Raw genomic sequence first — 14104 nt, 5'->3', positions numbered from 1 at the left:
GAAGTCTTTCCTGGTACCTTCCGGGAATGGTCAGGTTCTCCTCCTACAGTGTAGCTGGCAATAAACTTCTCTATTAAAACAATTGATTATGTAGTCCCTTGAAATCAGAGAACCTAGCTTATCTGTCTTTGCAAGGCTAGCACCAGCTGCATTAGACCCTCAGTAAATGCTTTTAAATTAATACATGGATTGAGAGAATGAGAATTTGTGGTGTTTATGGTGCCCAGTGACATGAAGTTATATAGGGAGGCAGAGGCTGGGTCATGGCGATCCTGAGGCCATGGAAAGAAATGCACAGTATTAGAGCACAGGCCCACCTGGACTTCCCGTAGCGGGATATGGCCAGGTACTAACTGCTGACCAGTGACGACAGCAGCGGGATGTGGTCAGGTACTAACTGCTGACCAGTGACGATGACAGTGGGATGTGGCCAGGTAATTCACTGCTGACCAGTGACGATGACAGTGGGATGTGGCCAGGTAACTCACTGCTGACCAGTGACGACAGCAGCGGGATGTGGCCAGGTAACTCACTGCTGACCAGTGACGATGACAGTGGGATGTGGCCAGGTAACTCACTGCTGACCAGTGACGATGACAGTGGGATGTGGCCAGGTAACTCACTGCTGACCAGTGACGACAGCAGCGGGATGTGGCCAGGTACTAACTGCTGACCAGTGACGACAGCAGCGGGATGTGGCCAGGTAACTCACTGCTGACCAGTGACGACAGCAGCGGGATGTGGCCAGGTACTAACTGCTGACCAGTGACGATGACAGCGGGATGTGGCCAGGTACTAACTGCTGACCAGTGACGACAGCAGTGGGATGTGGCCAGGTACTAACTGCTGACCAGTGACGACAGCAGCGGGATGTGGCCAGGTAACTCACTGCTGACCAGTGACGATGACAGTGGGATGTGGCCAGGTAACTCACTGCTGACCAGTGACGACAGCAGCGGGATGTGGCCAGGTAACTCACTGCTGACCAGTGACGACAGCAGCGGGATGTGGTCAGGTAACTCACTGCTGACCAGTGACGACAGCAGCGGGATGTGGCCAGGTAACTCACTGCTGACCAGTGACGACAGCAGCGGGATGTGGTCAGGTAACTCACTGCTGACCAGTGACGACAGCAGCGGGATGTGGCCAGGTACTAACTGCTGACCAGTGACGATGACAGCAGGATGTGGCCAGGTACTAACTGCTGACCAGTGACGATGACAGCGGGATGTGGCCAGGTACTAACTGCTGACCAGTGACGATGACAGTGGGAGGTATGACTTCTCCCTTTCTCTCCTTTCCATCGACCACATACGAATGAAATGACTGGAGTACCCACAGCTATCGGTGTGTCGAAGGGTGGTAGGATAGAAGGCTGGGAGAGTCCTAGGTGTTGGGGAGGGAGGAAGGCACTCCAGGGAGGGGATAAGAAGGAAAGAATACACTTAGGGCATGTCGAAGAGGGTGAGCCGACAGGGTGACTGAAGAGATGCCACCAGAGTGGTAGGAGGGATCTGGCAGGGGTTTCAGGAAGGAAACCAGAAATTCTTTCGAGAAGGAGGAATTGGGCAACTACTGGGAATTGAGTAAGATGGAGATCAGAAAAATGTCATGAATTTGGCAATACAGGGGCCTTAATACGGTCATTGATGTGGAGTGTAGGAGTGATATTTGGAGTGGGCTAGAGGGTGAATAGGAGAGTGGGAGATGATTTCTTAAAGATATAAATATATATTTTTAAGTATTTTTATTGATGCATTTTCGCATGCATACAGTCCATACATGGTATACATACAATCAGTGGCTCACAATATCATCACATAGTTGTGCATTCATCACCATGATAATTTTTAGGACATATTCATCACTCCAGAAAAAGAAATAAAAAGAAAAAACTCGTACATAGCATACCTCTTACCTCTACTTCTCATGGACCTCTAGTATTTCAGTCTACCCATTTTTTTACCCTTATCCCCCATTATTTATTTATTTTTTATCCATGTATTTTTTAAAGCTTTAAAATAATTTTGTATTTTATTATTTTTTGATATATATTCACACACCATGTAATCATCCAAAGTATACAATCAGTGGTTCACAATATCATCATATGGCTGTGCATTTATCATCAAAAGCGACTTTGTTTTCTTTTCTGTGGATTTCTTAAAGATATTTGACTGTGAAAGGGACAAAGAGTTGGGGGAAGAGGCATTGACTAGAAGGCATTGTGGAGTAAAGGGAATGTTTACTCAAGACAGTGGAATGCATTTGTACCCAAGATACTGGAATACATTTGTGTGTTGGTGGGGATAATACTTTTGAGAAAGAGATAGAGCAAAGACTTGAGAAGATTAGTTGATGGGATTCAAAGCAGATGGACAGAGATGAGATATTTGCAGGAAAGGTAGGCAGGTCCTCTGTGGTAAATGGAGTAAAGAAGGTGGCACAGATGGATAGGTAGGGTTATTGATTTGGAGTGTGGGTATAAGCGAGCTTCTTTCTAAAACCTCCCATTTTCTCCTGAAATATTTAACAAAGCATCAGCGGAAACCTCACAGATAGTAAGGTCATCACTCGCCATATCTTGACTCTTCTGTTGCAACTCATGTTCCTGTATATTGTGCAGAGTCTCTTCCAAACGTCAGGCATACTGTGTCACTGCCTTAAATTCCTTCCGTGCCTCTGCTTCTTGTGGCATATGAGGCACCCACAGTCAAGGCACAGCCTCATGTCTCCCCAGCTGTCTGCCAGTGTTCTAGCCAAAGCCAGCTGCGTAGTTGCCCCCAAACAGCTTGTCTTTGCTGCTTCTCTACTCTGAGCATGCTCTTCCTGCTGGCTGTACTGTCCCTTTCTCCCTACCTGGTGGGCTCCATTCTTCAAGATCCAATTCAAACATTACAGCCTTTTAAACCTCTTTGATTCCCTCCCCCACCCCCAGCATAGTGAGATACTAAGTCTTTTTAGGCTGCCAAGGGCAGGAACTGTAGCTTATTTATTTGGATCTAGCACTGTGTCTGGTATATGATAGGCACCGAGTGAATGAATGAAGTTAAATTGATCTACCTGTTCAGTTCCTTGGACAATTCCTAATGAAATTAAAATGGAACGAAATTTGCACATGCTTGTTTTTTTATGAAGAGAAATCATATTGTTTCTTCTTTTTTTTTTTGTAGGTGGTTCTGGAATGGAGTCGGGATCAATATCATGTTTTGTTTGATTCCTATAGAGACAATGTTGCTGGAAAATCCTTTCAGAATCGGTGAGAAGACATCTATTTTTTTTTTAAGAGTATCTGTTATTTGGACTTAAATGACAACTCGTGATGGTGTCTTCATGTCATAGATATAGTTAACTTATTGAAGACTAATGCCATCTGAAGAAACCTTTTATTTTTGCCCCATATTCTATAGATGAAAAAACATAGACCCATGGAGTCATCGTGTCTTACCATAGATTGAGTGCTTTGTGGCATGATGACATTTTATGCTCGCCCCCGTTCTGCGAGGTAAAGGTGTGAGCTCACCGTCCTGTAGGTAGTGGAAACGGGTGGCTGCAGTGGCCCCTGTGCTCACACCACTAGCCAAGCCCTGTGGCTGCAGGCCCACCTCTCCGGGATGCCCCTTGCAACCTGGGTCTTTCTCTCCGTAAGCCCAAGTATCTCGGCGGCCGCCTCTGAGTGCTACTTTGACCCTCTCCTTGAGGGGTTTTCTCCTCCCTGACAAGGCAGGCCTCAGAATAGAAGCCAATCACTTAGAACCTTTCAGAAGCTTTTGTCTGTAATATTATTACTTACAGTAGTTTTATATCATACAAGCAATATATATCTGTAGTTGAAAACAATTCAAACAATACAGACAGATAAAACAAATCTCTGTCCCATTTCCAACTTTCACTCAACCAGGAAATCACTGCATGAACTTTCGTTTTGGATTCTTGTGGTGATTATCCTCCTCACTTTAAAAAAATAAACTGAGTCTTTTCCTTTTTTATTTATGCAGCATCAGCTATCTCTCCTTTTCATTGTACAGCTTATCACTACCCTGTAATCTTAGCACCACAAGGTGACCAAAGCAAACAAGGGCTAGTTAGCAAAGGTCACGGCAGGAAGGACCCTGGTCTGATTCACAGAGGCAGTAACTGGAAGGTTCCGGCTGTCCGTGTTCCCCTGAGGCCAGGTCCCATCAGTACTTCCCCTGCTCTAGCAGAACCAGGAGACCAAATTAGACAGCGGGTGACAATCACATTCAATTAAGACATCTTCTTAGTAGCTTGTGAGTTTTCTGAGAACCACAGCACCTGTATCACCAATTCCTCTGTGGCCCTGTCCCTACTTAGAGGCACTTCGTATTCCTTGGTTCATTTATTACGAGTGCCTGAGTGGGTTCTCTCAAATAAGTACTTAAAATAACTGTTACTCAGACTGTATGTGTCAGGCACTGTTACAGTTCTGAACATCTGAATAAAGGCACGGCTGTGGGATTCTTAGAGTTGACCTAAATCTTTACACTTTGGTCCTTAAGGCACCTTAGGCATGAATGACATCTCTGAACTTGCTTCTTCAACAAAGATCGACTCTTGGGCCCTCCCCTGTTCTAGAACCTGAGGTATAGTTACGTGCTGTATGCCTGAGGAAATAGCTGTGTCTGTGTGTTTCTAATCTAGTAGGGGAGGCAGCTGTAAGCAAGTAGTCAGCAAAATAGAGAAACTAGATCCTTCCCTTAGAATCCCTAAAAGCAGCAGTTTTCACAGCTCTGGGAGGTCCTTGAGACCCTTGCAGGGAGTCTGTGAAATCAAAACTTTTTTGTGTGTGTGTGTGGGCAGGCACTGGGAATCAAACCTGGGTCTCCAACATGGCAGGCAAGAACTCTGCCTGCTGAGTCACCATGGCTTACCCAAGACTATTTTTATAATGATACTAAAATGTTATGTGCCTTTTCTACCATGCTGAGTGCACTGATGGTGTGAAAACAGCGGTGGGTGAACTGTACCTTAGCATGAATCAAGGCATGGCCAAACCACACTGGCAGTCATTGCATTCTTCACCATCGCATACTTACAGAAAGCACAACAAAAGACTAGTTATAGACTTAAAAATGTCCTTGACAGAGAATTATTAATTTGTTTAAATATCAACCTGAGCACATATCTTTTTAACATATCTTTTTAATATTCTGTATGATGAAATGGGAGGCATGCATAACGCACTTGGCCACACACTGTGGCTGACTTGAATTGTGTGAGTTGCGCTTGTGCAGTTATTTGACTTGCAGGGTGAATAGCTGCTCTTTTCCTGGAACACCATTTTTACTTGAAAGGGTAACTGACACATAGAGCATGATTATTCAGACTTGATTATTTGGCAGTTCTTTTTCTTCTTTTTTTTAGTATTTTTGTTGATAAACAACATACAACACAAACATTCTTAACATACAGACATTCCATACATGGTGTACAATCAGTGGCTCACAATGCCATCACATAGTAGTATATTCATCAACATGATCATTTTTAGAACATTTGCATCACTCCAGAAAAGAAATAAAAAGAAAAACCTCATATGTACCATATCTCTTACCCCTCCCTCTCATTGACCCCTAGTTTTCCATCTATCAAGTGTATTTTAACCTTTTTTTAATGCCCTATTTTTTTTCTATACCCCTTTGCTACTCCCTTTAATTGATCACTAATATTTCAGTCTACTCAATTTGTTTTAACATTTGTTCCCCCTACTATTTATTTATTTTTAATCCATATTTTTTACTCATCTGTTGACAAGGTAGATGAAAGGAGCATCAGACACAAGGTTTTCACAATCATACAGTCACATTGTGAAAGCTATATCATTATACATTCATCTTCAAGAAACATGGCTACTGGAATACAGCTCTACAGTTTCAGGCATTTCCCTCCAGCCTCTTTAATACACTTTAAACTACAAAGGTGATATCTATATAATGTGTAAGAATAACCTCCAGGATAACCTCTCTACTCTGTTTGAAACCTCTCAGCCATTGACACTGTATTTTATCTCATTTCTCTCCTCCCCATTTCGTTTGAGATAGTTTTCTCAATCCCTTGAAGCTGAGTCCCAGCTCATTCTAGGATTTCTGTCCCATGTTGCCAGGGAGGTCCACACCCCTGGGAGTCAGGTCCCACATAGAGGGGGAAGGGCGGTGAGTTTACTGACCATTGGCTGAGAGAGAGAGCAGCCACATCTGAGCAACAAAAAGTTCTCTGGGGGTGACTCTTAGGCCTAATTTTAAGTAGGCTTAGCCTATCCTTTGCCGGTGTAAGTTTCATATGAGCAAACCCCAAGATTGAGGGCTTGACCCATTGAGTTGGTTGTTCCCACTGTTTGCTGGAAGTTATTTTCTTGAAAATGAAAAAAAGTAATCCTGTTACTTGATGAAAAACAACTAACAGAATTTATTGCCAGTGGTAAAATTTGAGCTTTCAAGTGAAAATTAAATTTTTGGAAAACTTGTTTCCACTACCATGAGCTTGACAGCTTCACAATATCTGAAAGACATTTCTGATGAGATCTTTATGGCTATCTGAAAATTAACCTTAGTTGTTATATAAGGAAGTTAAGGAAGTATGTCAACATCTGGCAGATCTGCAGAATTCTATAAGATAATATTTTTTAATAACCAATGCCTGATGTTACAGACTCTTGTCATGAGTAAAAGATCCATTCAAAGTGCAAAAAAAAGATCAAAAGATAAGTTCATTGAGTAGTTTCGGAGTGTACATTGCAACTAGCATTAAAGAAACTACCACTTATTTTGGTTACAGTATCAAGGAAGAATATCCATTATTATCTGAAAAGGGGGTTAAAAAAAACTCCTCCACTTTCTAACTAATGTCTGTGAACTTTGACTTCTTCATATATTTTAACCAACACAACATATGGGGACAGATTGAGTGCAGAAGAAGATATGAGAATCTAGCTTTCTTCTTTTAAGCTAGACATCTGCAACAACACCTCTGTTCCCACTAAATTTTTTTGTTGTTTTGAAACATACAGGTAATTCCTTTGGAAATTACTCATGTTAACATGTGAAGATATTTATTATTTGTTTTAAAATGAATTAGTAAGTATTTTTAAATATCTCAGTTTTAATTTCTATCATGGCAAATATTGTTAGTTATAAACTATGAATAAAAGCTCTTAGTGTTCCTAATTATTTTTGAGAGTGTTAAGTTTGAGACTTGTTCATTTAAAATAGTAGTTCTGAGACTGCAGCAGGATTCCATAGATGGATTGAGAAAACACAGGTGACTGAACCCAGCCCCAAAGTTTTGAAGTCTGTAGGTCTCAGAAACGCCCCAAGAACCTGCAATCCATCCAGTTCCCTGGAGGCACTGAAGCTACCATCTCTTGTGACCATACTAGAGCTACTGCATTATAGGATTGTTTAAGGAAAGCAGTTTCCTACTTGCTCTAATCTTCATTTATTTATTTACTCATTTATTTTGCATGGGCAGGGACTGGGAATCGAACCCAAGTCTCGGGCATGGCAGGCGAGAATTCTGCCATAGAGCTAATCTTCATTTTAACAACTGCTCAGAACTGATTGACTTTTTTTTTTTTTTTTTTTCAACTCAAACATGTATTGAGTTCCTACTGTGTGCCATGTGCTGTGCTACGTCAGGTAGGACAGAGGCATCCGTCCCTGCTCTGAAGTGGCCTTAAACGTTTAGAAAGAAAACTAGCTCAGAAAACCCAGATAGCAATGTCAGCAGTTTTAATCAAATATTCTAATTCTCTTTCTAAAGAATTATTATTTTTTAAATTTTTGTATTAAATGTCGCCTCTCATAATTTTAGATTGCACTAGAATGTAGTTTGATTTTTCTGTTGGGAAATTCAAAATTGCCTATTTTTATTACAAACGAATCATATATAACATGTTAAATATATTTCTAAAATACCATAATACTAATAGGAAGTTTTGCTATTTTCACTACAACCCCGGAGTTGTAGTCTTATAGTGTTATTATTTGCCCTCAAATTTTAAAATCTCATTCTTTATGACAGTAACAAGTGAACATGTAAGTTATCTACTGCTGCTAATCGTGAGGCATTGTCTCTGGAGCTCAGTTTTGTCATCTGTAAAAAAATGTGAGTGTTAAATTAGTGTAACATCTCTTTCAACTCTCTGGTTCTAAGATACTATTTCAGTTATTAAGTTTTCTTACCTACTAAGGGACTATTAGGTCACAAGTATTCACTTAAACCTAACAGTAATTAAATAAACGTTGTATCAGAGTCACCACTGCTTTGGATATGAGTCAGGATGACATATGTAGTCTCCAGCTCTGAGATAAAGGCTTCTTTTGCATCTGCTCGCCAGGACAGCGATCTAGTGGTAAGAATGAAAGACTTAGACTCAGTGTGACCATGTCTAATAATAGAAGAACTGACTCACTGACCTGGAGCAGATCACACGGTCTCTTTAGGGTTGTTAACTTACACGAGGAAATTAAATTGCTCATGTGATACGGCCTCATTTAAAAAGCCAGTACATATGAGAATTAAATGCTTATGTTGTTTTCTTCAGTTGAACCTGTGTGGCTATCTCTAGGTTTGGTTTAAAATATCTTTAATATCAGATAACAGCATTTACAAGAAAGCTTTCGATTGTACAGTTCTTTAAAAAAAATTTTTTTTCTTACCTTTTTAAAAATAAAATCTATCACCTAAACAGTTTTTAAAACTAATATTTAAAAGCCTGAGCATCACTAAGAAATGATGATCATACATCTATGTGATGATATTAAGAATTACTGATTGCATATGTAGAATGGAATGATTTCTAAATGTTGTGTTGGTTAATTTTTTTTTTAATTAAAAAAAAAAAAAAAAAAAAAAGCCTGAGCATCAACCACCTGGGAAGTTGGGATTGAGATTGCCTTGGATTGTCTGTGTGTGGGTATTATGTGGCAGGTAGTTTTTTTTTTTTAGTAGAAAAGACTGACGTATATGCTGGTGGAATGAGCTAATAGTTATTACCCAGAAAATACTTATTAACCCCCATCCGTGTACCTGACGTGATCTTAGGCCTTAGGAATACAGTGGTGAACAAGAGCAACTTGTTGAACTGACGTTTTAGTGGGGAAAGCTTTTTTTTAACTCTTCACAGGCCCTCTAGGTAATTCTGTCTACTAAGAACCACTGATAGATAAAGGCAGAAAAACCTAGATGAGGTAGCATTTACAAAATATAGCAGTAGAGAGAGAAAGCTTGAAGTTGTAGAAAAGAGAAGAAGTAACCGATGAAGCAGGGCGTGAAATGCATGATACGATTTTTCCCTAGAGATGCTCATCTGGAGGAAGAAGTGTGCACATACAGAGCTGTCAGCATAGTGTGCTAAGGCTCCTGGGGAGTATAAAGTAGTATGGAAGCTGCATGTTAAATGAATTCTCCTTGGTGGGGAGGGGTTTGGGAAGAAAGGATTAGGTAAGGACAAGTGGTCAGTAGAGGCATGAGAAAAGACATTCTAGATGGAGTTATATCAGAGCTGTCTCATATGGTGGAAAGGAGGTAAGTCTTGGGGAAAAACCCACAGGCTGAGGAGGGTTGGAAAGGCTGGGCTTGGAGCAGCAGGGCATGGGAGGCTGCAGTGTTAAATAGGGATAGGTCTTCGTTGTAGACCGTTTGATAGCTTTCTTCTTTTGATAACTTTGTTCTTTAAGCTTCTAAATTCTTTCCAGTGTTGGGTTATCTTTGTATTCCATCTCTTCCATTTACTAAAGTATGAGACTAGTCGTTTATTTAATCTACCTGAGCTCTCAGCACCCCTACCCTACCCCCACCCCACTTACCTTGGTGACATCACCTCCTTACTGGGTGATTGTGAGAATCAAGTGATGTGAATTAAATTAAGTGTCTGCATGGACACACAGCACAGAGAAGATGCACAATATTGGCTGCTTTCCTTCCCCCAAGCCACATCCCCCTTCCTGGTTTCAGTTTGAAAACAGTTCTGTGATACATGCTGTACGTGGTTGGATTTCATTGATTTTTTCATAACCTCTAAGTTTAAGCACTTAGAATGTACGTATTCCCAGATGTGTTGGAAAAGTGCATCTGAGCTGAGGCCTGTGGGTTTGCCGTAGGCTCTGTCTGCCCATGCCCATCGATGTAGTCTACACCTGGGTGAATGGCACGGACCTCGAACTACTCAGGGAGCTTCAGCAGGTCCGAGACCAGATGGAGGAGGAGCAGAAAGCAATGAGGTAAAGTTTTTTCTGCATTTAAAAAACAAGATGCACTGGGTGGGCCACGGTGACTCAGCAGGCAGCATTCTCGCCTGCCATGCCAGAGACCTGGGTTCGATTCCCAGTGCCTGCCCATGTGAAAAACAAACAAATTGCAAAAAAATACATCCTACCCATGCAGTGGACAGTATATTTGAGGAAGATAAGATGATGTCCACGACGTCATCCAAACAAAATCCTGTTTCAAATTATGCTGTGAGGAGACTCTGGCGATTGTCCAGCTGTGGCTTCTTGGGACTCAGGGAAGTCTCAGCTTCGGTGTTGGCGCCCTGGGAGGGTGGTAAGATGAGGAGCCATGCACTTCCTGCCATCGGGTCAGTCCCAGGCGTGATGACGGCTGCATGCAGTCAGTTCCCATGTGGATCAGCTTCCTGGTAAGACTAGGTTATTCCCTTGAAAAATAAAACAGGCCTACATGCTTAATTTTCTTTCCCATTTGCAAAAGGCAGTGGAAAGATATATTCTCTTTTCATTGATCCTTTTTAGTATCAAATAGTACACTACAGAATTAGGAACTTGAGTTTTTGTTTTGTTTTCATATGTCAGTTTGTTTTATCTGGGAAAGACATAATGGGCCTCTGTCTTCCTTTGGAGTTAGTGGCTTGGCTGATGGACTTAGCCTCTGATTCTTCAGGAGTGTTGGCTGAGAACAACCCCATTCACCCCTTTCTTTATAAATGTTACGGGTACACCCCATTTCAGGTTAGTGCCATGTTATACTGCAACAAATTGTCTCTTTCTCCTCTTTTTAAAGGAATATAAGACCTTTCCAGTGCATGAAAATTACTTTGGCAGAATAACATGTTTTACTAGTAAAATATAAAAAGCCTTTATTTGAAGTAAACTGCTTCTGGTTACTGGGAACTACACCATGGTTGATAATATATCATCAAAACGTATTTATTGTGCACTTAAAAAGTTACCGTGTTATGGTACTTCCTACCAGTACATTTGTTCCAGTGGAGCAGCCAGGCAGGCCCATGTTGTAAGCCACTTCTCACTCACATGTAGGGTAACACTTACCCCCACATACTTCATGAACTGTTTCTGCTTTTCATTAGAGAAATCCTTGGGAAGAACACAACAGAACCAACTAAGAAAAGGTAAGCATTTTGATTTTCCTTTTAGGAAGAAAAAATGAAGTATTGAAGTAAAATTTCCAGATTATTACTTGTTTTTGTTGTATACATAGTATTTTGTATTTACTCTACTGCTCAATCTTTCTGCTAGTTTTCACCCCCAAATTAGGTACAACCATTTATAGGCAAAATTTTGCAGGACGGAAGCGTGGCTTATTGCAAACTCTGATTATTCAGATTGTAGCTAAAACAAGTGGTTTGGGAAGGGTTCAGAAGATACCAAGTTTTTTCTTCCCTAGAGTTCCTCTAGAATTGCTCTAGAGTTTATGTCTACTTAAACTCCACCTTATAGCCAGCTTTTTATTTATAGATTTATATCTTCAATTAATTATGTGTTTAATATATAGGCCCTTATATTTAAAAGCCATCACAGTTGTGTGTCTTCTGTTTAAGGACCTAAGAAGGAAATTTGATTTAGTTCAATGACAAGATACATCTCTCTTAATTTGAGTCATGCTCGAATCTGTTTGGTTCTTAAAACCAGAGTCACTGACAAGCGGAAAGCTCTTAACTGCTGCTTCCCCACTGAAACATTAGACTTTAAAAAAAAAAAAAAAGCAGTTATTTTTAGAGATGACCCTGAGGAATCTCAAGATTCAGAACTGCCTTCTGAATCATCTCTTTATATTAATTATGTAGCTTTATTTATAAATTATACAATTTAATACCGTTATTTTTAAATGATTTAAATAAAATTAATAATGCAGCATTACCAAAAGATTGAGGGGAAAGTGAAAAAAAACTTTACATAATTCTACTATTCTAATATAACAACTGCTATCATTTTTGTTATTCTCTTTTCATGCATTTTTCTCTTTAGTTATAATGTAGATATAATTCTGTATCCTGCTTTTAAATTTTACTTTATAATGTTTTTCCTTGTTGACATAAAATCTTCATGCTTCATGTTTTTCAGTTTTAATAGTTGAGACTATACTATTATTTATTAAATATTGGACACTTCCATATTTTTGTTATTGAAAATAATGTTATGATATTTATATTTGGGTCTGTGACATTTTTCTGTTCATGGACATTTCGTTTTTCCTATTTTGTTTCATTCTGCCCTCTTGGACTAAATTCCTGGAAGTTAGATTATGGAGTCAGAGCATATTATATATGTCTTTATGGGCCCAGGTGTGCCTGTTACCGATTTGCTTTCCCAGGTGGTTGTTACCTATTTGGAATGCCACCAGCAGTGTGTGGGAGAAAGATTTCCTGTACCCACAATAACATTTGGTGTAAGTGAGTGGTAATACCTCATTATTTAATTGTATTGCTTTGATTTTTCGTAAGACTGTTTGGTTCTTAAAACCAAAACGAATTAATTAGTTGTAGTTCTTATTTTGTGAATTATCTAGCCATGTCCTTGTCAGTTTATTTATTGGAATTTCTTATATTTAAATAGAAATAGTACATGTAAATTTATGTTGGCACTTTTTATAGGATACAGAAAAAAATACCTGGAAAGTTTGGCAGCACGTAGAAGCTTTTCGGTGTTGATTAAATTTTTGAGAATGTTGTCGTAAGCCTGTTGGCATTTCTTTCTAGTGAGAAGCAGCTGGAATGTTTGCTGACACACTGCATTAAGGTGCCAATGCTTGTCCTGGACCCAGCCCTGCCCATCAGTATCACACTAAAGGACCTGCCATCTCTTTATCCTTCTTTTCATTCTGCCAGTGACATATTCAATGTTGCGAAACCAAAAAATCCTTCTACTAATGTCTCAGTTGTTGTTTTCAACAGTGCTAAGGATGGTAAGTTGTATTTTATTGATACTTTTAAAATCGTGTTATCATTGGATATTTGAATTTCAAATTCAGAGATTTAATTTTAAAGAACTGTCACTGAAGCTGATAAAGTGAAAATATATAGAGAGAAGTAAAAGAACAGTGCTTGCCTTAAAAGAAAATGCATATACTCAACTCTGTGTAATAACATACCTTTCTGTGCTATGGTGAGGACCTAAAATCTGGCATTCAGTTACCTCATTCTCTTGCCTCTGAGTTATTCTAGAGGCTTATCTTTTAAAAAGAATATGTATTTTATCCAGTATATTAGGCATGCAGTAAAAATCCAATGATAGATAGCAATATCTACCTAAAGCTTGTGTAAGAATAGCCTCCAGAGTAGCCTCTCAACTCTATTTGAACTCTTTCAGCCACTGAGACCTTATTTGTTACAATTCTTTTCCCCCTTTTGGTCAGGCAGGCATTGTCAATCTTACCCCTGAATGTCATGTCCCATGTACAGAGAAGAGTCATGATTTCACTTGCAGAGTAGGGCTTAGAGAGAGAGATGCCGCATCTGAGCAACAAAAGAGGTCCTCCAGAAGTAACTCTTAGGCATGCCTATAGGTAGGCTTAGCCTCTCCACTATATACATAAGCTTCACAAAAGCAAATCTCAAGATCAAGGGTTCAGCTTTCTGACTTGGGAGTCCGTAATGTTTGAGACTGTATCAGAGGTTTCTCTGGTGATAAAGTTTAGTAGTTCCATACTTTTTTTCCCGTCCCTCAAGGGACTTTGCCAATACTTTTCAATTATCTATTCAACATACTCTGGGATGTATCTGGGCATTACATCAAGCTGTACAGAATTACAAGCCTTCATTCCCATTCTGGGCTCCCTTTGTTTGGGTTGTTTAAATGATCTATCCAGACAGGTTGAGTTAGATTATGTA

At 39.9% G+C, this 14104-nt stretch overlaps 1 protein-coding gene across 2 annotated transcripts in view; it reads left to right on the top strand.

Annotated features, from left to right (window-relative positions):
- The window catches only part of GNPTAB (N-acetylglucosamine-1-phosphate transferase subunits alpha and beta), a 127229-nt gene that overhangs the window by 50461 nt on the left and 62664 nt on the right, over nt 1-14104 (top strand). For both annotated transcript variants that reach the window (XM_077111788.1, XM_077111789.1), the window contains exons 2-5: nt 3174-3259; nt 10122-10241; nt 11345-11386; nt 12974-13179. In XM_077111788.1, the coding sequence (XP_076967903.1) occupies nt 3174-3259; nt 10122-10241; nt 11345-11386; nt 12974-13179 (454 nt within the window). The remainder of the gene's footprint in view (nt 1-3173; nt 3260-10121; nt 10242-11344; nt 11387-12973; nt 13180-14104) is intronic.

This window comes from Tamandua tetradactyla, chromosome 7 (genome assembly GCF_023851605.1).
Source record: "Tamandua tetradactyla isolate mTamTet1 chromosome 7, mTamTet1.pri, whole genome shotgun sequence".
NCBI lineage: Eukaryota > Metazoa > Chordata > Mammalia > Pilosa > Myrmecophagidae > Tamandua > Tamandua tetradactyla.
The sequence above is the reverse complement of the archived record's forward strand: the minus strand, read 5'-3'. Positions and strand labels throughout refer to the sequence as shown.